This window comes from Xyrauchen texanus, chromosome 26 (assembly GCF_025860055.1).
Source record: "Xyrauchen texanus isolate HMW12.3.18 chromosome 26, RBS_HiC_50CHRs, whole genome shotgun sequence".
NCBI classification, from domain to species: domain Eukaryota; kingdom Metazoa; phylum Chordata; class Actinopteri; order Cypriniformes; family Catostomidae; genus Xyrauchen; species Xyrauchen texanus.
The window spans coordinates 32202308-32227378 of NC_068301.1; the positions used below are offsets into that span (position 1 = coordinate 32202308).

General features: G+C 39.1%; 1 protein-coding gene across 4 annotated transcripts; it reads left to right on the forward strand.

Annotated features, from left to right (window-relative positions):
* The first annotated feature begins 6737 nt into the window (after positions 1-6737).
* On the forward strand, positions 6738-24526 carry LOC127620341 (XK-related protein 8-like). Of its 4 annotated transcripts, none has more exons than XM_052093548.1 (4): positions 7144-7268; positions 15378-15650; positions 16014-16201; positions 21809-24526. In XM_052093548.1, the coding sequence occupies exons 2-4, from the start codon at positions 15550-15552 to the stop codon at positions 22552-22554; spliced, it is 1035 nt and encodes a 344-aa protein (XP_051949508.1). In that variant the 5' UTR covers positions 7144-7268; positions 15378-15549; the 3' UTR covers positions 22555-24526. The 4 variants fall into 4 exon arrangements, with proteins under 4 accessions (XP_051949505.1, XP_051949508.1, XP_051949509.1 ...); XM_052093549.1 differs by having other exon boundaries at positions 7174-7268; positions 15526-15650; XM_052093545.1 differs by lacking the exon at positions 15378-15650 and having other exon boundaries at positions 6738-7268.
* The last annotated feature ends 545 nt before the right edge of the window (positions 24527-25071 follow it).

Consider the following 25071-nt stretch of genomic DNA (forward strand, 5'->3'; position numbering starts at 1 on the left):
GATATTTCAGCAAAATAAGTGTTTAATGTTTTTTATGAACTTACAGAATAACAGAAGTTGTTAACAAGACACACACTGATATCAATTCTCGGCATACAAAAAACATCAAAATAAACCAGCAAATAGTAAAAATGAAAGTAAATTCTAAGTAAATTCTTCATGCCGCAGTGCATGCTGGGAACAAAACAGTAGATAGTAAGTAATTTAACAGCAATATGCTGCTAAATTGCAGTTGTATACTGTAGCTGTCAAAAACAGTATCTTGCTGTTATTTTCAAGAACAGTAACAAACCGTATTTTTACAGTATAATGCTGGCAGTAGTTTACTGTTTGTTTACAGGATTTGTTTTTTACAGTGTGCAATCACGCACCTTGGTGTCCACAAGCAAACAAAAATCGATTGAACATTTTCAACGCTATTGCCCAGGAAAAAAGATAAAGTGCACTGAACACATGTTGACTATATGGGGTAAATTGTCACAGTGAACCTGCCATTAAACAGCATATTATAGGCTTTTTCCAATGATAAATAAACAATTAAGAACAAATATATTGAAGCATTGTTTTGGCCAAACTCGAGTTAGAACGTCTCGGTTACTGTTGTAACCTCTGATCCCTGATGGAGGGAATGAGATGTTGAGTCGATGAACTGACACTAAGGGTCGCTCTTGGGAGCCCCAAACACCTCTGGTCTTTGAGAAAAGGCCAATAGGAATTGGTGAGTGGAATTTGCATGCCACTCCCCTGGACATACGGGTATAAAAGGAGCTGAAATGCAACCACTCATTCAAGTTTTGTGCTGAGGAGCCGAAACAAGGACAAGGAAATACATCACATGGTCTTAACGAACCTTGTCGGAAGCACATCATGTGGAAGGGTCCCGTAGTAGGTCCTACCCAGGTGGGGAGGAGTTCTACAAACATGGTGAGATGTGGTTTACCAATGGGGAAACCAGTTTTTCGGAAAATACATCACACGGGGTTACCTGCGGGTAGTCAGTGCATGTGGAGCACCTACCCCAGTACAGGGCCTAGTAAGCACATGTACTGGGCCGGCAGCAAATTTCTCCAAAACCTCGCCTGCTACAGGGCTAAGGAAGAAGGACATCAAGGGTCCACAACTGGGGAAGTGCTTGCAGGTTCACCACCTGATCCCTAAATGGGGTTTTGGGAACCTCAGACACATAGCCAGGTTGGGGTCTCAGGATCATGTGAGAGTAACCCGGACCGAATTCCAGGCAAATTCGCTGACAAAGAACGCCTGCAGGTCCCCTACCCTCTTGATGGAAGTGAGCGTTGTCAGGAGGGCAGTCTTCAAAGAGAGTACCTTAAGCTCAGCTGACACTAGGGGCTCAAATGGAGCTCCTCGTCAGCCCCGAAGGACCACAGAGAGGTCCCACGAGGGGATGAGATGCGATCTGGGGGGGTTTAAACTCCTTGCGCCTCTCAGGAACCTGGGGGTAACGCATACTTGAGTAACCCCGGGGGCCAGCATGTGTCAAGGCATATCAGAGCTGGCAAAGGGAGGATACCTGGGAAGTGAACAGGTCCACCTGTGCTTGACCGAATCGACCTCAAATCAGCTGGACCCCCTGGGGGTGTAGTCTCCACTCTCCCCTATGTGTCACCTGCTGCCTTGGCGTTGATGTACGCCACCATTGCTGTGTAGTCCATCCGGACTGACGTGCTTGCCCTAGATCAATGGCAAAAGCCTCCGCGGGGCAAGCATTATTGCCAGCAACTCAAGGCATTTGATGTGCCAACGCAGTCGTGGACCAGTCCAAGGGCCGGCGGCAGCCAGCCACGCTCTGAGGAATCCGTCGTAACCACGACGCACCTGGAGACCTGCTCTAGGGGAACTCTTGCCTGTAGAAAAGCCAGGATGATCCAAGGGCTGAACAAATAGCGACAGACCGGCATGACGATCACGCGGTATGCGCTGTGGCACTATGCCATCTCGTGAATCGAGTCTGAAGCCAGTGCTGAAGCAGTCTCATGAGCATCAACCGGAGCTGCGTGACTGCCGCCGAGGATGCCATATCAAATAATTTCAGTGGGAATGACGTTTTCTGCCTGAACGTTCTCAGACAGTTCAACACTGACTGCTTGTGAGGCACGCCATCATTGAGACCGAGTCTAACTCCATACTGAGAAAAGAGATGCTCTGAACTGGGGAGAGCATGTTCTTTTCCCAGTTGACCCGAAGCCTCAGCCGGCTGAGTTGTCTGAGCACCAGGTCCCTGTGCGTACACAACAAGTCTCGTGAGTGAGCAAGTATCAGCCAGTTGTCAAGATAGTTGAGGATGTGGATGCCCACTTCCAGGCAAGTGCTGCCTCTGCTTTCTTCGTAAAGGCACGAGGTGACAGGGACAGAACGAAGGGGAGGACCTTGTACTGGTATGCCCAGCCCTCGAAAGAAGACCGCAGGAAGGGCCTGTGTTGAGATAGAACCCAAACATGGAAGTACTCGTACATCAGGTATACTGCCGCAAACCAATCTTTATGCTGGACACTCGCTAAAATGCGTTTTAGCATCACCACCTTTAACGGGAGTCTATGCAAGGCCAAATTCAGGACTCGCAAGTCCAAGATTGGCCGCAACCCACCGCCTTTTTTGGGTAAGATGAAGTAGGGACTGTAAAACCACTTCTTCAACTCGGCTGGAGGAACAGGCTCTATCATGTTCTTCCGTAAAAGGGATGCGATCTCCATGCGCAAGGCAGCGGCGTTCCTGCCTTTCATCGAAGTGAAGCAGACGGCGCTGAGCCTGGGTGGGTGCCTGGCGAACTGAATCGCGTAGCCGAGTTGGATGGTACTGATCAATCATCGCGACGGGTTGAGTAGCAAGAGCCACGGCCCCAAGCTCCGAGCGAGGGGGACCGTAGGAACAATCACATCAGATATACCGGCAGGTGGGGGCTCATGACGGGGCGGAGCCTGAGGTGCCACTCATGGCCGTGTCGAGTCCAGAGACATCAAAGCACTTACCTGGCTCCTTGTGCCCACCCCGGAGCAGTATGGGATGGGGCACCAGAAAATATCTGTGCAAGTAAGCTCACTGGGGTAATGCATACTTGAGTAGGCCCGGGGTCCAGCTGTGTGCCAGTGCGTCTGTGCCGAGGGGAGCCTCGGTCAAGGCATACCAGAGTGGGCAAAGGGAGGATACCCGGGAAGCGAACAGGTCATCCTGTGCTTGAAGCCGTACCTGCCGAAAGGAAACGGTGCCCAGCGGTCGTGATTATGAAGGCTGTGGACACCAACTGTATTGCCCAGGAAGTAAGGAAACTACTCTTTTCTTGAAAATGTGGACAAAATCATAAGGAAAACAAGAATTCTCCACCCGGCCCTCCACGGGGGGAAGGAGTGGTCTGCTTACCATCTCCCGTGTGGCAGGTTCCTGACTTCCTGGGCTGCCCATCTCAAGTGCTCTTCGAAGCCTTCTTCGGGTTCTTGGTGGCCAGCCATGAAACGGGTGGAGTCTCTTTCCTGCGGGTGGCTCCATGTGCACAAGTGCACCGCAACTGCCTGATCCACCTGGGGAATCATTGTGTACCCTCTGGCCACCCCACAGTCGATAGTAGTGAGAGCGAGGAGCCCACAAACCGGGTCCGGCCAGTAAAAGGTGCCCGCCAAGATCGCTTGAGCTACTCATGCACCTCCAGGAAGAAAGGAATGGGACCGGCAAGACCAATCATCGAGCCGCGAGGGTTTGGCGGGAGCGGAGGATTCCACTCCAGCCCAATGCTTGTAGCTGACCGGGCAAGCATGGATGCCAGCTCCGCGTCGGCCTGCGACTGGGCTACCGCACCCGAGGGTGGGAGCCCAGCCGAGTCCTCCACATCAGACAGGACGAGCCCGATCTCCGTGCTGCTATCGACATCTCATCCTCTTTGCGAGCCCCGAACGAGATCGTGATCCCACCCTGAGACGGGCCCGTGGTCTCATCCCAGATCTCGACCAAGGCATACGAGTGTGATGGGGAATGGGAGGTCCATGGGGGGGGTTCCCGGCGAAGAAGCTCCCATTGAGGTCCCCAAATCGCCCCCAGTGCGAACCGACTCTTCCTCATACCCGTAGGTAGAAGGACTGAGGCGGGGAGCCACTGGAGTGGCTTTCCCTCTGAAAAGAAAGCTGCGACCACAATGTTGCCATGTTCTCGCAATGAGGACATGAACCATCCATGAACAACGTCTCTGCGTGGGTAGTGCCCAGACACGTGAGACAGCGATCATTACCATCAGAAGTGGAGAGATTGCGACCACAACCAGGAATTATACACAAATGAAAAGAAATCTTGAAAAAGACGCTTTCATAGGTGCCACTATTTTAGAAGGAAATATTATATTTTAGAGGAAGAATATATACTCTTTTAGCTGCTGAAGTGCACAGGGGCGTTCTCTGCACAAAGCCGGTGCAAGAGGGGGAGAAACTTCTAAAATGCGCCATAAATCCAACAGCTTCGCTGGATTCAGAGGTGACTGGATTAGCAGAGTATTTCAGCTCGCTGAACACAGCCGCTCAGCTCCAAAGAAAGAATCTGAATGAGTGGTTGCATTTCAGCTCGTTTTATACCTGTATGTCCGGGGTAGTGGCATTCAAATTCCACTCGCCAATTCCCATTGGCCTTTTCTGTGTTTGGGGCTCCCAAGAACGTGTGTCACATCATCGGAACAACGTCGAGTGAGTGGCAGAAGGGGAACCTTAGTTTATATGAATATAGAATATATGCTAGAAATTCTGTTTCCTTTTTTTATCTGAGCTTTAGCAGAAATGTGATATGGAAATTTTTGTTTGGCTGATAGAATTCAGTAAAAAATTATTTAAGATAGTTTAGTTGAAACCAACATACTGTACAAAATCATGGTTAGATTGAATAGGTACAACAACGTTTCAATAATTTGTGTGTTAGTTAAAACAGATTGTGTTTGTTAATTACTGTAACATAGATGAAGATCAAACCAGATTTTAAGACAAATTTATACATAAATTCAGGTCATTCCAAAAGGTTCAGATACATTTTCTTGTCACTGTGGGTACTTACTATGCAAGCAGTTTTTATGATCTCATTTTAATTAAGAGATAACATGGAGCATTTGTACTTTTATTCATTTATTTTTCACACCAAAGGACTATTTAACCTTTGGGACATTTTTGTGTTTTGAATTTTGATTTTTAAACCTCAGTTCCTATAATAAATCTATAATACACCATCCATCCATCCATCCATCCATCCATCGTCAACCACTTATCCTGTGTACAGGGTCACGGGGGGCTGGAGCCTATCCCAGCTAACATTGGGCGAAAGGCAGGGGACACCCTGGACAGGTCGCCAGTCCATCGCAGGGCCACACATACACTCACACTCACCTCCACATCCACACCTAGGGCAATTTTTTTGGAGACACTAATTAACCTAGCCTGCATGTCTTTTGGATGGTGGGAGGAAGCCGGAGAGAACCCACGCAGACACGGGGAGAACATGCAAACTCCACACAGAAAGGCCGGGGCAACCAGGGTTTGAACCCACGACCTTCTTGCTGTGAGGCGACAGTGCTAACCGCTGCACCACCGTGCCGCCCCCTATAATACACCATGTACACAAAATAGTTACACTCAGGACCTTAAGGACAAAAATGTCCCCATTAAAATGCATTAAATCTGCAATATTTGATCCCAGAGCCATTAAAGCATAACATCATTTATTCTATGATATTATGCCTTCATTGCGGAGCCCTGGCTTCAAAATTAAAACCAGATAGCACCATTTTTCTCATGTTTAGCCTGTGGGGCAAATACATACTTTTTTCCTATTTTCCTATTTCAGGACTGATGTTGGTTAAAAAAATCTAAGTCAGTGAAAGTGGAAATAATATTAATATATAGTATTTTATGGCAGTTTTTTGATGAGCACATTTTTGTCCTTCAAGGTACTGAGTGTGAGGTTCTTTTATTTTTATCTGACACTGCACAAAAAATAATAATGAATCTAAATCTATTGCGTTGCTAATCCTTGACATATCCCAGAAAGAAAAAAAAAACAACAACAGTGACATTATATAAACAAACCTGCATTTAAAGGGTTAAAATCCTGAAAATGAATGAATATTTGGTAGTTATGATCAGGACTGATATTGGTTAAAAAGAAATTAATAACTGAAAGTGGAAAGTAATTGTAATATATAACATTATCATGGCAGTTTTTTTATGTGGAAATTTTTGTTCAAATTGGTTAAGGGTTAAGTACACTGTAAAACAGCTAAAAGGTGATTAAAATGGTGAAAACCTTACAAGAAATGGGGACCAGTCACATAATTTAAACTGTACACTTTCCCTAAATTCAAATAAATAAAAAGTTTAGGCATGCTATGACAATTACCCCTATGCACTAAGCATTATGTATGTTATGTAGTCAGTCAGATATAGAGGTCTAGAAGAGTGCAACACTGCTCTCTGCTGGTAAAAAGAAAGTATTACTGATACATTCAGACTTATTGGACAAATTACAAAAAAAAAAAAATACTTTTCTTTAGCATCTACTCAGTTTAATAAAAAAATATAAACTATCAATATTATTTATATTAACACTTTATATGAGGCTAATTCATATAATACATTATGTTCGCATCTAAGTGTGTTGGTATTTAAATATATTTTAATACTGTTATTGAAACGTAAACGTCCTATCCTGTTGCAGTGTGACGTCACGCGGGCGTGACCATCGCTTGGTAAAGTTTGACTTATTTGTTTTTTAACGTGGTGGAGTAGCCTGACTGCTGTCTTAGAAATGGCTCTGGTGCGACATGTTGCCTGCGGATTTGTGGTTCGCAGGAATCGGAGTTTTAGATGAAGCTTGAACCCTTGTAACCCTAAACATGCTAACGGTACACTGCTAAATGCACGCGAAGGTTGCTTCGGGTTTAGCGTTGATCGCAACATGGAGTGTCCGAGTTTTTCGAAATATTCCTGGCTGGATTTTGTCTTCACTGTCATCAGTGTGTGCACTTTTCTGTTTGACGTGGGCTCGGATCTGTGGGTGGCGAAGGAGTTTTACACGCGTGGAGAGTTCGTGTGGTTCGGGCTCGTGCTGGGCTTTATGCTCCTGTCGTCTGTGATCATTCAGATGTTTAGTTGGTTTTGGCTTCAGTATGATCGTGATCTGGAGGACTTTGAGCCTCAAGCGTCAGCTGGGAACCTCGTTCTGTTCGGCGGTGCGAAACGAGTCAAACTTTCGCTCTTCCTCCACGTGTGTCAGCTGGGCTTCTTCGTCAGGTCAGTGTGCGGATATTTTAATACATTGTGTTACAAAAACGGCCAAAATTTGCCAGATTAACCCAGGCATAAAAATCTAACATAAAAATAGTGCACTTTTCTAATTGTCACCATTGCGATTTAGAAAATTTAAAGTAATGTATAATTATTAATATACAATAATATGTATATATTATAAGTTAACTTATGCATTGATATATTTAGGAATTGGTACTATAAAAGTAAATTATTAGTTTTTTATTTATATTTATTATTTTATTCGATTTGAGAAAATCTGTTAAAATTGTGCAAATTTTGTTGCTAAACAAATCTGTCATAAAACACTAAATGTGTTATAAACGGACACTGTAATTTATTTAGGGCTTGATAACAGCATGCAACAGGAGCTTGTTTGTATAGTGATTTTGATTTACAACCTAGTTATGGAGTTGAAATTTTAATAACCTGTTTGAAAATTGTATAGGCAAATCCATACATTAAACACTTGGGTGCAAATCCTGAGATGTAGAACCTGTTAATGATTGATCGTCTGCTTGTCAAACCACTGTATAATAAAAATGCTTTATTACAAAAATCATAATCAAGAAACATAACTCATAATAAAGGAGTAGCTACTTGTACCTTGTACTGTGATGGTATCAGATACTGTTTATTGGTATTTTGATATAGGCTTACCATGCTATATTCATAGACAGTGATATTTATATGGTACTCCCAAGATAATTTGAAGGATAAATGCTATTATAATGGCATTTGTGCTAAAACGTGGTTGTACCATGTCATGTTGACATTTCCAGCCGGTTTCCTAATACATGTGTGTTCCTCTGTAAGAGTCATCATAACCCTGTTCACCCTGACAAATCCTTTCATCTAAATAAGACCGGGTGACATGGAAATACTAATAATAATGAATTGTATTCAAATGTGAAATCATCACATTTTAATTTACATTCAGTCTATTCAGGTAGTAGTTCACCAATTAAGGTGTGTGCGTGTATGTATTTATCACATTGTGGGGACCAAATGTCCCCATAAGGATAGTAAAATCTGACATTTTTGATGTTATTGGGACAATTTGTATCTTAAATGGAGCAGGTCACCTCATGGAGGCCAACATTTTGAGACCACACGACCAGCTGAACTACACTCTTTATCTCCGCATCCCTCCTATTAGACACTTAGGCAAATTTGCACTTTGCATTAACATGCGTTTTAGGTGATCGCTATCAGATAACACTGATAATAAATGACAGGTGTAAAAGCACCCAAGACACATTTTGATCACATCACAATCGGATCACTGAAACAACATTCAGAGGTGGTCAGGAACGCATTCTGGCCAAATTCAAAGAAGGTGTAAATGCAATGCGTTTTCACTATCCGGATACAATTAATACATGAATTATGTAATGAGGTTATGCTACAGTCATCTAGTTTGAAAGTGTTGTGTTGTGTGTTCTTGCCTTTTTATTTTTGTTTATTCTGCCATTGCAATGTGAAGAACACACCAGACACTGCTGTCTTGCAAACTTGTCACCCAAGCAATGAACCATATCCTATGAATTATTCCATTGGAATACACTTGGAATATTTTCAATATCTTATTATTCAAATCCCCACTCTCTACTGTTTTCTAATAACTTTGTGGCTCGCACAACACTCATGTGAAACCAGAAATATGTGTAAACTGGTAAATCGCCCTTTTTGTTCAAAAGTACTTGCGCTATCAACAGCAACAAAAGGGAGAAATAGGTTAATACACACTTTGACATTAAAATAAATATACATACATACATGTACATAACTTTGTCATTGTACTTTGTCATTGTGACGCAACAAGCAAGTCAGATAATATGATGTTTCATACTCAAAAATAGTTTGATGCCAGATTATAAGAGTTGGGCCTCTATCTGAAATCCATCATAAAATTATGCATTTTCTAGCACAGAAAGTTAGGACATTACAAAGATTCTCTTGGTACTTATTGAAGCCCATCATGGATGATATTCCTAATAAAAACCACAATGGGTCTAATCCTATAGTGATGCCCAGAATTTTCTAGAAATATTCTACCAGAACCTTTGTGCTTTATTTTATTGTTATGATTCTTGTTTCTGTCTCACATTTAGGACAGTAGGGGGTAAAGTCGACCGGGAAGGAGAAATATGAACCCTATGTATATTACATTGTTACACACGTTCAAGGTCTTTACATTCTCCCAAGCCATGTCCCATGTCTCATACTTGAGAAAGAAGCGTTGTGTTCTTTTGAACAAAGTTTCTTATCTGTAGGTAGCAAAAGAAATCCTTGTCAATAGTGCATTTTCTGGGAAATCTGATCGATGATGCCAGGTAGGAAATCAAGACGGTCACAAATGGGAGTGAAGATTGACGTCAAGCCGGATCTCCCCTCTAAATGCCTAATTGTGTGCCATGCCTTAATGGTGTTAACAGTAATGGGATTAATACACACAGCCTTTACAGTCTTTAACCATTTTAAAAAAAGTTTATAACCAGATATCCAAGCAGTTATGCAACAGAGGTGGGCACTGAGCTGGTTTTTCTCAATATATGTGAGATTAAAGCCACCCATTACATTTGGGAAACGCAATATATTTAATTATAGTTTTATGGGAGGAAACAATCGGTATCATGTGAATTGGATGAAGCAATCAAGAAAGAATGTTTTCAGAAAGAGCAATACAGCTCATCCACAAGATAGGGAGAGCATTCCACCTCTCTAAATCAAGTTTTATAGGATCAAATAAAGGTATAAAATTTGCTTTAAACATTTGACAAAATTTTTTATTATACAACAGTCTGACCCAGATAACATATTTTTCACCCAGACCAAATTTACCGAAGATATAAAAGAGATCTGACCATTACATGCGGTCAAAGGCTTTTTCCGCATCCATAGAAATGATCAAGCTATCTTTATTGGACAGTTGATAGGCCTGAATAGAATTTAACAATCTGCTAATATTATTAGTAGACCTACGGCCCTTAATAAAACCTGTTTGATCATCTTTAATAAGCTGAGGAAGTAAGCCTTCAAGCCTTGAAGCAAGTATTTTAGAAAGAATCTTCAAATCGTTATTCAAAAGCAAAATTGGCCTGTACGAGGTAGAGGCACACTACTCAGGCTTCTTATCCTTCTTTAGTATCAAAAAGATATTTGCTTCTCGTAAGGAAGGCGGAATAGAAAGCTTAAAAGAAACCTTTGCTTAAATAAAGATTATACATGTTCAAGAGATGGTCAACTAAAATCTGCTTAAACTCCTTGTAAATTTCACTACTCAGTCTATCTGGGCCAGGACCTTTCCCAGATTATTGGCTTTTTTAATTGTGTCAAAACCTCTCGTCTACAAATTGGATCATCCAGAGAACATATACATAAATTTTCTATTAACTCAAGGCACTGTCTTATTCAATTTAAGATCATCCATCGATTTCATTATGCTAAAACAAAGCTAAATATAATTTTTCCAGATGTTTCCCCATTATGTGATAAGTGTCAGATTGATGAAGCTACTCTTCTGCACATTTACGTTCTCTGTTGGCTAATAGTAAATTTTTTACTAATATATTTCAAATTCAATCAGATATGTTTCATACTGAAGTGAAGCCCGATCCACTTCTAGTGATATTAAGAATCTCAGGTAAACTCACCCCACTTCAAAAATGTCAACAACGCTTGCTATGGGCTTATTGTGGCAAAGAAACTTGTATTAAGGATTTGGAAAAAGACTGAGATTCCATATGACAAACTGTGGCTGGAAGAAATGGTAAAGTTATTACATGTGTAAAAAAAATGTGTTTCTGTTTATTAAACAAACTGAATCATTTTGATTAGATTTTGTTTCCCCTTCTCCATTATCTTGACGGTGTAGGTTGAGTAATTGTGTGGCACTGACTGCCCCGTTAGCGTGGCATGATTTAAGTCTCTAGGGTGGGGAGTAATGTGTGTGGTTAGTTGTTCTTGTTCTTTTTTATATAATTTTTTTTCATATCTCCCATTAATCTGAAATCATGAGTTATGCAATAATGACTGTTGAATTGCTAGATTCCTCAATAAAAAAGGGTTTAAACTACAATTAGGATCATCCAAGGCTGATCTCTGATCATTGGATATAGATGGAAGCGAATTTTAGTAAAAAAAGCGTCATATCAGTTCAAAGCAATCAGGCGTGCTCTCTTCTCTATATAAGCTTTTGTAAAATTGTGCAAATGTATTATTTATTGCAGTAGCACTAAAAGAAAGGTGCCCCTGGCCATCCTTTCTAAAAAAAAAAAAAAAAAACATGTATCCGCTTTTCTCCCAATTTGGAATGCCCAATTCCCACTACTTCCACACATCTTATCATGTGGCTCGTTGTGCATGACACCACGGAAACTCACAGCATGTGGAGGCCCATGCTATTCTCCGCGATCCACACACAATTGAAAATGCGCCCCATTGAGAGCGAGAACCATTAATCGTGACCACGAGGAGGTTACCCCAAGTTACTCTACCCTCCCTAGCAACCGGGTCAATTTGGTTGCTTAGGACACATGGATGGAGTCACTCGGCACACCCTGGATTCGAACTCGCGAACCCGGGGATGGTAGTCAGCATCAGTACTCGCTGAGCTAGCCAGGCCCCGCCCCTGGCCATCCTTAATTTTAAGAGATATTTTGAGAATCGGCTTTCTTCTTAGTAAGGGAGGCTAGGTATTTTCCTGCATTATTACCATGCTCCTACATTCTCTGCCTAGCAAATACATTTTTTTCTTCAGCATTCTTAATCAATAAGGAATTTTGGGCAGAACGAAGAGCAGTTATTTATTTTATTTTAACTGCACTTGGAGTTACAACATATTCTCTTTCAGACCGTTTAAGTTTAAATTCCAGAATAATTTTCTGCTCGACTTGCCATGCCTTTTACTAAACACGTAAGAAATTATTAGGCCTCTTGAAAAAGCTTTAGATGTCTCCCATAATAAGGATTTATCTTCAGTGGAGAGGATATTGATTGACAGAAATGAACTAAACTCAGATCTGTAATAAGAAATAAAAGTGCAATCTTTCAAAATAAAATGATTAAATCTCCAATGTCTTGTCTGATTTACAGGGTCTGATTTACAGAGTTTCAAATCTAAAAAAAACAGCAGCATGGTCAGACAACTATGTTACCAATAGAGCAACAGAAAGGGCTTGAACCACTAGCCGCATTATCCTCATTGGCATGTCGGCTAGGCTCTGGTTCTGACTTGCTGGAATTAATTGTGTTCCTTTGCGGCATGCTGTTGGATTGTCTCGAAAAATAGTTTTCCAAACTCATATTAGGACATACAACAAAGAAATATGAAACGACATTTCTGTTCCCAAATACGGATGCAAATTTTAAATGGTGCAGAGCGTTTGCAAAACTCAACTATTGTCTAAGCTGCCACCTTGAATACCCAACAAAACAGAGTTTGGGGTAAATGGTCCTCAGGGGGGCTAAAGTGATATCATGTAAATATAGGTAAAAATTTTGTAAAGTAATGCAGATCATTTTGAGACAACAAGATGCTTTTTTTGAGAAACAAATTAGGATAATGCTTACTCAAAATGAATACTTTAGAAAAGGGTGCACGATTTCCTGTTCATTTCAACATTTCAAGTATTCTATTCTATAAATATGTAGTTTGTCTCAAAATAAATGTGGTAATTTCAGTAATTTTTATTAGCTATAATTTTGCAATATTTAAAAAAATATAAAAAAATGTGATCAAATTGCCTAAAAATCAAACTTTAGACACCATGCGCAAAGATCTCATTGCTCAGGAATATTTTGAAGCGTATGTTTAGGAAAATGCTGTGGTAGTTTTTGTTGCTGTTTAGTGTTTTAGGAGAAAATCAAACCAAAGGAGCCTTTAACCCCCACAGAACCCTTAGACCTGTTGTACCCTACTCTATGACTGCACTATTCGGAGAAAAACATTGCGATTATTTAGAAAAATATTGCGATTGCAATTTGATCTGCGATTATGATAAACAAAAAATAAATAAAGGTAATATTTTTCACATGTTCAACTGCCACAAGCCCACTGGGGTTTTCACAGATGAGTCCTCTTAAAAAGAACCAAACTGAGACCTTTTTTCAGTTCACCCATAAACAAATAAATATATAAACAGTTAAACAAAGGAAAAACATTCTTCTTCATATTCAAATTGTACCCATCCACCATGTATCTATTTCAACCCACTAATCATCATCATTCATTTTTGAAACCCAATCAACTGGAATCCTCCCATCAGGATTTGAACATCCGATACGATCTCCAATTTTCTTTTCCTTTAATCGTACGATGCTGATGATTTAACTTTTTATCAGCATCTCTGTCAAAACTCGTTACATGTAAGCTTTCTGCTCAACATTTTCCTGTTGGTAATACCATAGTTGCCTAGTTTTTGCTGTCAAAAATACTGTTGGTTGGTTGAATAATTAAATAAACACAAAATATTAAATTATACTCTTTACAAGTAGGCTTATACAAACTATGATCTACTGTAAATAAATTCTAACTGAAGAAGAACTAATAACCCATTGGTGTAATTAAACTTAAAGTGAAACTTTTGGTTAGTTTGTCACCATTACATGTAATTATTTGTATTTATTATTTTATTATATTTCATTTAACAATGCTTTATCTAATTATTTTATATAGATTTATCATATGTACTTTCCTTCCTTTTCATTTTGATGGATGTTGGTAATATTAGTTCCACTTCCACTTGTTGCTGTTGGGAGTGTAATAAGGGCGACACGCTCTCTCGTGAGGTAAACAAATGACACGAGAATGGAGGAAGAGCACTTCATTTCATTTAATACAATTGTTTGAATTGTACCCCATCTTGTATTCTGCATTATTATTATGATAGCTGTGCCTGGCAGAGACTAAGATGCTGCTGCCGCAGATGATAATAAAAACTGCTTCACGCAGGACGCCGGTGTAGTGTACTGAAGCACTTAGTGTTAGTACGGAACTTAAAAATATGCCCATGAGCTAAGATGTTGATTTATTGTTTGAACTTTAATCATTTATATTGTGTATTAGAGAACTATATTCTGATGAAAAATTATCATTTGCATTTTGCTTAAAGGTGCAGTATGTAAGATTCAGAAAGCCTTGTTATTAATGACACCTGCGGCCATTAATTGAACTGCAGTCAGCTGCCTGTTGCTCGTGCTCAAGCTCCTGCTAACACATCATAGGGATGCGAGCATCGGCCAAAACAATGATGTAACATACAAAGAGACGGAACGTGATTCACCGGCATCATGATGACAGATGAGGCAGCATAATTAAAATTACACAGTTATGATTGTTTTACTTCAAACTTTGATATTTGACTCTCCAGTGCTGGAACAGGGCTAAAACAAAGTGTGGATATAGGTCTGACTATGCAAGACTGTAGTTTTAAGTAATCTCTTTTCTTTGCATGATACATTGACTGCATTTATACGATAGCTAATGTCGGCGTTAACTAGCTAGCCAGCTTTATCAATAGCTGTTAGCTAAATTTGGTGGATGATGTGAGTAGCTGTTTATAAAATAGTACATTATAAATATGTTGACACAATTCAGTATTGATGTGATTCCATCACATTTGATATATCGATGCGCTGTTGTTTTAAAATAATAGATTGTATATTTTCTGTTTAATAAAGTTACGTTACGCTAATGAATGGAGCTTTTTGCATTATCTTGAACATTATCTAGCATTCATTTCATGTGTTATTGTAGTTTACCTTGCTGAATAATTACAGATTGATATTGATTATGACAGTTACTGTGCAGGCAAGATCAAGTTTGCTAAAATTACACAGATCAATCCTTATGACACTATATTTCACATGCTTTACAGTTATGTAAATGTGCCTGTCCAATAAGAAGAATGCCAATTCAGGGTTGATTTTGATCCCCAAAACAGAGTGAAGGTCCCTCCAGGAATCAAATGCCCTGCCGATGTTCACTCTAGTTTTCCCTCGACCACAATCACGTTTCCGCTTAGCCAGACGGGATTCAGTAGATAAATTGTTATTTGTTTTGTTATTTTGGCTTATTCTGAGTTTGTGTAGGATTCAGTGTTGTGCTGGGAGCCGGACGTTTGCTGGATTCCATCTCTAAGATTATGTTACCTAGTGTTGCAGTTTGTTGTCGCTGTTGAACAGCGGAAGCAAGGCTCTTGGGAGCACGCATAAACGTCACATCCTTTGGATTTTCCAGGCAAAAGCCACCTGCTCCTTTTGCATGAAAATCCATCTACAGGCTTTAATAGGCAACCTAGGAAGTCTGGGAAGGGCTAATTGTTTAAGTTGCGTTACAAGCCGTTCACACATTGGCAAAAAAAGGTGAATATTACATTAAAATTGTTACATATTGTACCTTTAAACATTTTTTAACATTTTTTATAATAATAAACATAATTTTCTGTCATATTTTGTCATTTAAGTGTTATATTGAATCAATGTTATATCAAATTGTGAACCATGTTGTCCCACCCCTAATATATAGTATGGTACTGACTGATTGCATATTCATGCACCATGGTATTTAGCTACTGTACATGATACAGCAAGGTTTTTCAAATAATACCATGCTAAATGTCCAAAAACATTGTTAATTAAAAATGCTTTACATTTGCTTCACATATGTTGTTTTTTGTACATTTGTTTAGAGTATACTCTACATTGTGACCCTTTTCCCTCCCAAAGGCACATATCAGCCATATGGCAGGGCTTTCGTGTGTGGTGTCGAGGGGGATGTGGGTCTGAGTATGCAGTTTATCTGACCCATGACCTCAGCATGCTGCGTCTCATTGAGACCTTCTGTGAGAGCGCACCGCAGCTCACCCTCATGACGTACATCATGCTGCACTGCAACCACGCAAGGATTGTCCAATGTGAGTAACCACTTCAGTTCAAAACAACAACCGATCAGTTTAGGGGAAGATGTATTTGTTCTTAGCTAAAACTGTAATTTACCTTAAAATCCAGAAACGATTCAGTTGAAGCTCAAACTTCCTCCAATTTATGGTTGATTACCTCATGTCAGTTTGTGGTTCCACCATGGATAAAGTCAGTATTGCCATCCTGTTTGATTTGAGAAAATGAGAAGCAGTGACAAACAGGAAATGCAGAAACATGTAGGTTTATCTGACCTTCTTACATGGTATAAAGCAGTGGTTCTTAACTGGTTTAGCTGCAAGACCCAGATTTTACATTTGACATGATGTGGCGACCAAACACAGTACCAAAATTGCTTATTTTACAAAAGTAAAGAAAAAAAAAATCCTTGATGTCAATTATTTACAGTTGAAGTCAGAAGTTTACATACACTTAGGTTAAAGTCATTAAAACAAATGTTTTAACCTCTCCACACATTTAATATTAACAAACTATAGTTTTGGCAAGTCGTTTAGAACATCTACTTTGTGCATGACATGAGTCATTCCAACAATTGTTTACAGACAGATTGTTTCACTTTTAATTGCAGTAGGTCAGACATTTACCTACACTAAGTTAACTGTGACTTTAAGCAGCTTGGAAAATTCCAGAACATGATGTCAAGTCTTGAGACAATTAGCTTCTGTTAGGAGGTGTACTGAACTGGAGGTGTACCTGTGGATCTATTTTAAAGCCTACCTTCAATCTCAGTGCCTATTTGCTTGACATGGGAAAAACTAAAGAAATCAGCTAAGACCTCAGAAAGAAAATTGTCTTTGGAGCAATTTCCAAACGCCTGAAGATACCATGTTCATCTGTAAAAACAATAGTATGCAAGTATAAACACCTTGAGACCACTCATCCATCATTCTGCTCAGGAAGGATATTCATTCTGTCTCCTAGAGATGAACATAGTTTGGTGCAAAAAGTGCAAATCAATCCCAGAACAACAACAAAGAACCCTGTGAAGATGCTGGAGGAAACGGGTAGATAAGTATCTATATCCACAGTAGAACAAGTCCTGTATCGACATAGCCTGAAAGGCTGCACAGCAAGGAAGAAGCCACTGCCCCAAAACCGCCATTAAAAAAAGCCAAGTGCACATGGGGACAAAGATCATACTTTTTTTTAAAACAATTTAAAGGTAATACTACCAAATTCTAACAAAGTGTATGTAAACTTCTGACCCACTGGGAATGTGATGAAAGAAATAAAAGCTGATATAAATAATTCTCTCTACTATTATTCTGACATTTCACATTCTTAAAATAAAGTAGTGATCCTAACTGACATAAGACAGGGAATGTTTACTACAATTACATTTCAGGAATTGTGAAAAACTGAGTTTAAATGTATTTGGTTAGGCGTATGTAAACTTTTGACTTCAACCCCAACAATATGCAAAATTAATTATGGTTGTCACTATCGATTATTTTTGTAATCTGACAGTTATTTTGATGATAAATCAGGAAAAAACTATTTCATAACTAACCTTGCTTGTTTTGAATGTGCAGTGACTTTTGGTTAAAATGTGAATGTTAGCTTAAGTTTTGATTACTCTTCGTTTAAATACAAATTTAATACGATTTTTCATATAATACAGAATCTAAAGCCAAAAGATACCCAAAGCACATATCTCTATGATGTAAAAATATTTTCTGCATTGACTACTCAATCCATTAAGCCTGTTTCATACTGTGTCTATGGGGCATGAGCTGTTCAGATGAGTGACTTTAAATTAATAGTTCACCTGAAAATGAAAATTCTCTCATTATTTACTCACCCTCATGCCATCCCAGATGTGTATGACTTTCTTTCTTCTGCTGAATACAAACAAGATTTTTAGCAGAATATCTCCGCTCAGTAGGTCCATAAAATGCAAGTAAATGGAGACTTGAACTTTGAAGTAGAGGCGTGCACTCCCATGGGACTCCCAAAGGACACGGGACCTGATGCAACAGTGCGGTGCAGATCAAGTTTTGTTTGCTGAGTAGAGGCGGAAGACGCTGATGTGTGTGCGGGAAGCGGGAGAAATAAATTAATATCGGGACTCCCGCAAAATATATTATCTAAACATAAAACTAAAATTACTCAAATGTATTTTATGTTTTTAGATACAGAATCTTCTTTGAAGGTACAAAAATCATATAAAGGAAACATTGAAGTAATCCATAAGACTCCAGTGGTTTAATCCATCCCTTCTTAAGTGATATGATAATCTAATATTTAAGTTTTTGTTTTACTATCAATCTCCACTTTGACTTTCACATTCATCTTGTGTTTTTGGTGGTTTTTAGTCTTTGTGCATATCGCCATCTGCTGGGCAGGGAAGAGAAGAGAATTTATAGTAAAAAAAGGACTTATATATTGATCTGTTTCTCACCCTCACCTGTCATATCTAGGGATGCACCGATCAAAGCTTTTAGACGGATTGGGTATCGGTCCGACGAGCCTGATCCAAATCCGATCCTGTGTGTTAGTCATGTTTGTTACTGTCAAATTACAGAACCATTAAAACACCATTAAAGTAGTTCATATGACTGGTAAATTTTATTCAAAGCCTCTTAAAGACGTGCGATAGCTCTGTGAATCACAAAAGGCTGTTTTATAAGTAAATATATAAAATGCACACGCAGCTCTGGTGCATCAGTGAATGGCGCTGCTCTGTTTACACACACACTCGAGGCTATTTTTAGCCTTCACGAGGTATGCAATATTTGAGTGCTAGTAACAAACATCTTGGATGTAGATGCTCAAAAGTTTGGTTCACTTATAATAATGCATTTAGAATGGCACCGGAGGTGCATTTTACCCGAATTTGATTAAGAAGCGAATTAAACTACTGTGAACTTGCCTACAAACAGACACTTACAGGACTTCCTGGAGAGTTCAGAATGTCAAAATAAAAGCGTGAGGGTTTAAAAGATAAAGGTGCACGATTGAGATATATTACTATTATAATATATTATTATTTGTTTTAGAAACGATAATATGTTTACGAATTATAATAATAATTAAGTTGAATGGGTTCCAAAAAATAACTGTGTGAATGAAAAGTGAGCTGATATCTTACAACTAAATTGAACAAAAAAGAATTCTGAATCCTTTCAAGTCCAGATACAAGTTGAAACATTGTTGCAAAAAGAAAACAAAATGCTTCTTTTCTACTGATGACTTATACTGGAATTACTGTTAATTTTGCTGCTACATTATCCAGTTTACTAGTTAACAATGTTTTTCTTAATAAGCTATACATTTATATTGAAATAATGTGTAGATTGAGGTTTAAGTTTCTTACATATTAAAGAGCACACCCAATCATAGGCGGAAATCACGGGGGGGTCAGAACCCCCCATCTGAGGGTTGTCCCCCCCTAAAATATCATTAAAATATGTGTATTGTAAATAATATAATGATATATTCTTAAAATAATTGTTTAAGAAATAAAATAATACAAATGCAAATGGGGCAACAACAAAAAACCCCTTGGTGTCCCCTTCAAAAATTGCTCTTGAGAATTGTTATTTTTATTGTCCCCCCCAACATTTTGATGAAATTTTCGCCCCTGCACCCAATTAGTTCCACACAATAATGTAAAGATATTCTAAACTGATTATGCAAACAACAGCACTGGTATCGGCCGATACTGAGATTTCTGATATCTGAATCGGAAGAGATAAAGTGGTATCGGTGCATCCCTATTCATATCACTTCTGAAGACATGGATTTAACCACTGGAGTCTTATGGATTACTTTTATGTTTCCTTTATGTGTTTTATTCGCATTGTATGGATCTACAGATCTGAGATATTCTTCTAAAAATCTTAATTTGTTTTCTGCAGAAGAAAGAAAGGCATATACATCTAGGATGGTATGAGTCTGAGTAAATGATGAGAGAAATTTTATTTTTGTATCCCTAAATGTTTAGTTCATCCAAAAATCCCATAATTTACTCACTCTCAAGCCATCCTAGGTCTATATGACTTTCTTTTTCAGCCAAACACAACCGGAGTTATATTAAAAAATATTCTGGCTCTTCCAAGCTTTATAATGGGAGTGAATGGTACCTTAGATTTTGAAGCCCAAAAAAGCACATCCATCCATCAAAAAAGTTATCCATACGGCTCCAAGGGGAAGTGATAAACACAGAAGTGCGCGTTGTTTACAGCATAGAAAAATGGCAAAAAGTAGTGAGTTGTTTTAGCTTTACTATAGATTTTAGTCTCAGTATTAGTCATAAAATGGTGCATTCGTGCGTCTATCCAGTCATTCTAATCGTCCATTCATGGCAGCAAACACTCTCAGCCTCTGTTGGCATCACCTTACAATTCCTGCATGAGCACCACCACGTCTCCCGTACTCTCCGTCTACCAGATTCTTTTGTTTGTGCCACTGCTGCAGCCTCCTCCATCTCCCGGAGTTCCTGGTCGGTGTACTCCGGTTCAAACTAATAGGGCTGGGCAAAAAACTCGATCTCCTCTTCTCTTATATCAAAATCCCCCAATATTTTTCTTTAAAAATCCTTTTTGTCGTCTTCTAATTCATGACCGGCATTTTGTTTTGCTCTATCCTCTGTGCGTCCGCGTTCGTCACTTCTCACCGGAGCTTACGCCTACGTCATACACCGGAACTCGTGCTTGTGATCGTGCTGATGGTCGTTACCGGAAGCCAGTGATTATAGTTTATAAAGTTAGAAATATCGAAATTTATTTTACAAAAATGCATCGCTACACTTCAGAAGGCCTTTATTACCCACTTGGAGCCGTATGGATTACTTTTTTGATGGATGGATGCGCTTTTTTGGGCTTCAAAATCTAAGGTACCATTCCCTCCCATTATAAAGCTTGGAAGAGCCAGAATATTTTTTTATATAACTCTGATTGTGTTTGGCTGAAAGAAGAAAGTCATATACACCTCGAATGGCTTGAGGGTGAGTAACTTATGGGATATTTTTCATTTTTGGGTGAACTAACCCTTTAACAGCAGGCTCACATTAAGATTTTCTACTGACAGCATAACAGAACTAAGGCTCATTTTCTTGTGATAATGCCAATAAATAAACAAATGGTTATTAGGATGGGGCATTGCGAACTATTAAAATATTTTATGAAATTTTATTTTTATATACATTATACTGTATATATAAATCCAATTCACTGTAATGCCCACTTAATTTCAAAATAACATGGCTGGTTCCACATCCGCCACACGGAGTCTACGCATCCCTATCCATCCAATGCTCTGGCGGAGCTCTTCCTGTTGGTGTGCTTATTGTTGATCACGCAATTTGTAATTGAGGATTTTAAATTGATAAATCTACGAAATATCGTAGAGTTTAATTGGTCAAGCAACGTTTAACGTCAACATTAATATATATATATTCAGTATATATTCAAAGTCCTTTTAAACGTTGATAAGTTTATGCATTTTGCTACCCGAGCTATTCACGACCCTATCAGAACAGACCTCAACTTTTTTGTCTCGACCCACAAGTTGAGATCAACTGTTGTAAATGAAAATGCAAGAGATTGAAATATGATGTTGCTGATGTGTTTGTTACACAGGTGTTAGTGTTGTCGCCTCCACAACTTCAATAGCCTGGATGGTGGTAGATTATCATCGATCCCTTCGTTCATTTCTGCCTGACAAGGACAAACAAGGTTGGACATCCGCCGTGGTCTACTTCCTCTGGAACCTCTTTTTGATTGGCCCGCGTGTGGCATCGGTTGCTCTCTTTGCTTCTGTGTTGCCCTGCCACATTGCTGGTCACTTTCTGTCTCTGTGGCTCGTGTTTCTCTTATGGGCCTGGAAGCAGGGTACCGATTTCATGGACAGCACCATAGGGGAATGGCTCTACCGGGCCACCATAGGCCTCATCTGGTACTTCAGCTGGTTTAACGTGGCCGAAGGGCACACAAGGGGCAGAAGTGTCATCTACCACACATTTATGATCACCGACAGTGGAATCCTATTGGTCACGTGGTGGTTTTACAGAGATGCTGAGTTGACCCAGACGTACGGCCTTATACTAATCATTTCAATCCCTCTCGTTTATGTTTTGGGCCTACTGATAAAGGTTCTCTACTATTGCTGCTTTCACCCCAAGCTGTGGCGGCAGATGGAGTTGGGAAAAGCCGCAGATGATGTATCTGATGCAGCGGTGACATTTAAAGATATTCAGACTGATGGTGCTGCTTTTCAAGTCTTGAATAAGAGGATGGGCAAACACGCTGCTAACTTTTACAGAACCGAGTCCTCCTCTGTGGTTAAATCAAATGGATGTGAAGCAAGAAATGTATCAGTACTGTAAATACCAATGGAATAGCTTGTTTAACCGTTTTGTTACAGACAGTTCACCTTATAGTTGTGAATTATTGTATCATATTTTATTGTCTTTTGGGTAATGTTGCAGTTAAACTGAAACCAGCTATTAAACAGTGTTTGTTTTAAATGATTACCGCACCCAAAAATGTACTTGCCCTAATGTTGTTCCAAACACATGTGACTTATTACTTCCATAGAAAGAAAAAGATGTTTTGAAGAAAACTTCCTGTCTTTGGTATTATAAAATAGAAATATGTAATTATCTTTAATATAAAATATAACAACTCCAAAAAACTCCAACTGCCAAAACTGTTTATGTCTTTGCACATTTTGTGCATGTGTACGATTCTCACAAGTCTTACTGACATTAAGCTCAAAAGTTTCACTTAATTAAATTATTATTTCACCCAAAAAATGAAAATTATGTAATTTGCTCACCCCTCATTTGACTTATTCTTCGAGGGAACACAAAAGAAGGTGTTTTGGAGAATATCCATGTTGCTCCTTTCCATTTAATAAGATTTAATGGGGATGAATGCTTTTGAGCTTTCAGATAAATGGTGCTTTTATGGTGAGTCCCTGGTTACTCTATGCTTTTGTTGAATGATTCCTTTAAATGTTTTGGATATGGTAAAGAGGAAATGGGTACTTTGGTTAGTTGGCACAACTAATGTGAGACTAAATGCAAAGTCATGCTTTAGTGAATGACAACTATCCTTTCTATAGTATTTTAAAAAAATTGTTGTATGTGAGCATCTATAATGTAAAAGATTGTACCTTAGTCATGGTGCCATGAGTTATGTGCATGTGTCCGGTTCTGAAAATTTCATGTGTAATGTAGCTATTCTGTCACTTTTCAAAAAAATCAATAATGGAACACAAATGGAGTTTTCATAATTTAAAACCAATTCTAATGATATTAAAATAATTTAATCTTATTTAATTATTAATAGGCTTGTTTGATCTCATTTGGAATGGTTACAAATTATGATTGAAATCAGCATCCCAATGGGATTTCTTTCACAAGGATGTGTTTGTTGGTATCATTGTGTCAAAGACTATATCTAAGTACACTCATATACTTTTGTAAACACTTATTATTATTATTATTGATATTTAATTACATCAATATTATAACAGTAATCTTGTGAAGTGACTTGAATGTCCTTTAAGCTTGTTTGTAACTATAAAATAAAAGACACTGAAGAGATTTCAAATAGTTCAAACACACAATGTTCACTTTCATGTTTAGTTTTTCACTATGTGACTCAGTTCAAATGTATGACACCTGTTTTTAAACGCTCTCTTAATATTTTAACGTGTTATCTGAAGGATCTGAAATTCTTTAAAGCAACCTGTGTGCTGCTTTGAGAGAGCAAATTAAGTTATGTTGTTTCTTTATTTCTTTTAGTTTAATTTATATTTACTCATTCTTTTCTCCCCAAATTTGGAATGCCCAATTCCCACTGCTTAGTAGATCCTCGTGGTGGCACGGTTACTCACCTCAATCTGGGTGGTAGAGGACAAGTCTCAGTTGTCTCCGCTTCTGACATGTGGAGGCTCATGCTACTCTCCGGGATCCACGCACATCTTAACATGCGCCCCACTGAGAGCGAGAACCACTAATCGCGACCACGAGGAGGTTACCCCATTGGCTCTACCCTCCCTAGCAACCGGGCCAATTTTGGTTGCTTAGGAGACCTGGCTGGAGTCACTCAACACACCCTGGATTCAAACTCGCGACTCCAGTGTGGTAGTCCGTGTCAATACTCGCTGAGCTATCCAGACCCCCGAATCATTTCTTTATTTTTGTTTTATAAATTCCTTTTGACTTGCTTATTGCATTTTATGTTGTTTCTTGCTATGCTTTTATGCTGTTGCTATAATCTTATGTGTGCTGTATTGTCTTAAGTTTGAGTTAACAGTTTTCTCCATTTCAATAAACTGCACATTTTTTAACTTCACATCTACTGACTTCTGTTTTTTCTTTCTCCTGCATCTACCTCTTGGCTGGTAGAAGAGTTAACATGACAAACAACAAAAAATCTGATATTTCCTGATGAAGAGAGAGATCTAGTAACAAATAACCTGGATCTAAATATTGGATTCCAATATTGAATATGTAAGCAGCGGTTCCTTATACTTGATGTTTGTGGCTAGTTTCATGAGAACATAATGTCATATGATTGTATATGGCTTGTCTCATAAGTCTGGTGAAATAAAAATCAGTTAGAGGTCTCAAACGTGTGTCGTCTTGTTATGCTGAATGGAATGCATGGCAGTGCGTCATGATTTGTGATTTCACTGTTCTGCAGTGTTTTGTAAGTGTATTACATTCATATTGCACTCAGACTATTTGTACTTCATGTGGGAGCATTAAGTGTCCCTGTTTGTTTGTGTATTTATTTGTTGTCTCTGGGTTACCATTGCCATGCACAGTATTTCCAGTTGGTGAACTTGACAGCAGATGCTGTTCACAAATCTATAGAGATGCACAGCTGAG

Excerpts from the sequence above, each read along its gene's own strand:
- LOC127620341 (XM_052093545.1), top strand. The coding sequence starts at position 6,934 with ATGGAGTGTCCGAGTTTTTCGAAATATTCCTGGCTGGATTTTGTCTTC. Across the intron at positions 7,269-16,013 it reads CAGCTGGGCTTCTTCGTCAG|GCACATATCAGCCATATGGC; the intron begins GTCAGTGTGCGG and ends TCCCTCCCAAAG. Across the intron at positions 16,202-21,808 it reads CCACGCAAGGATTGTCCAAT|GTGTTAGTGTTGTCGCCTCC; the intron begins GTGAGTAACCAC and ends TTTGTTACACAG.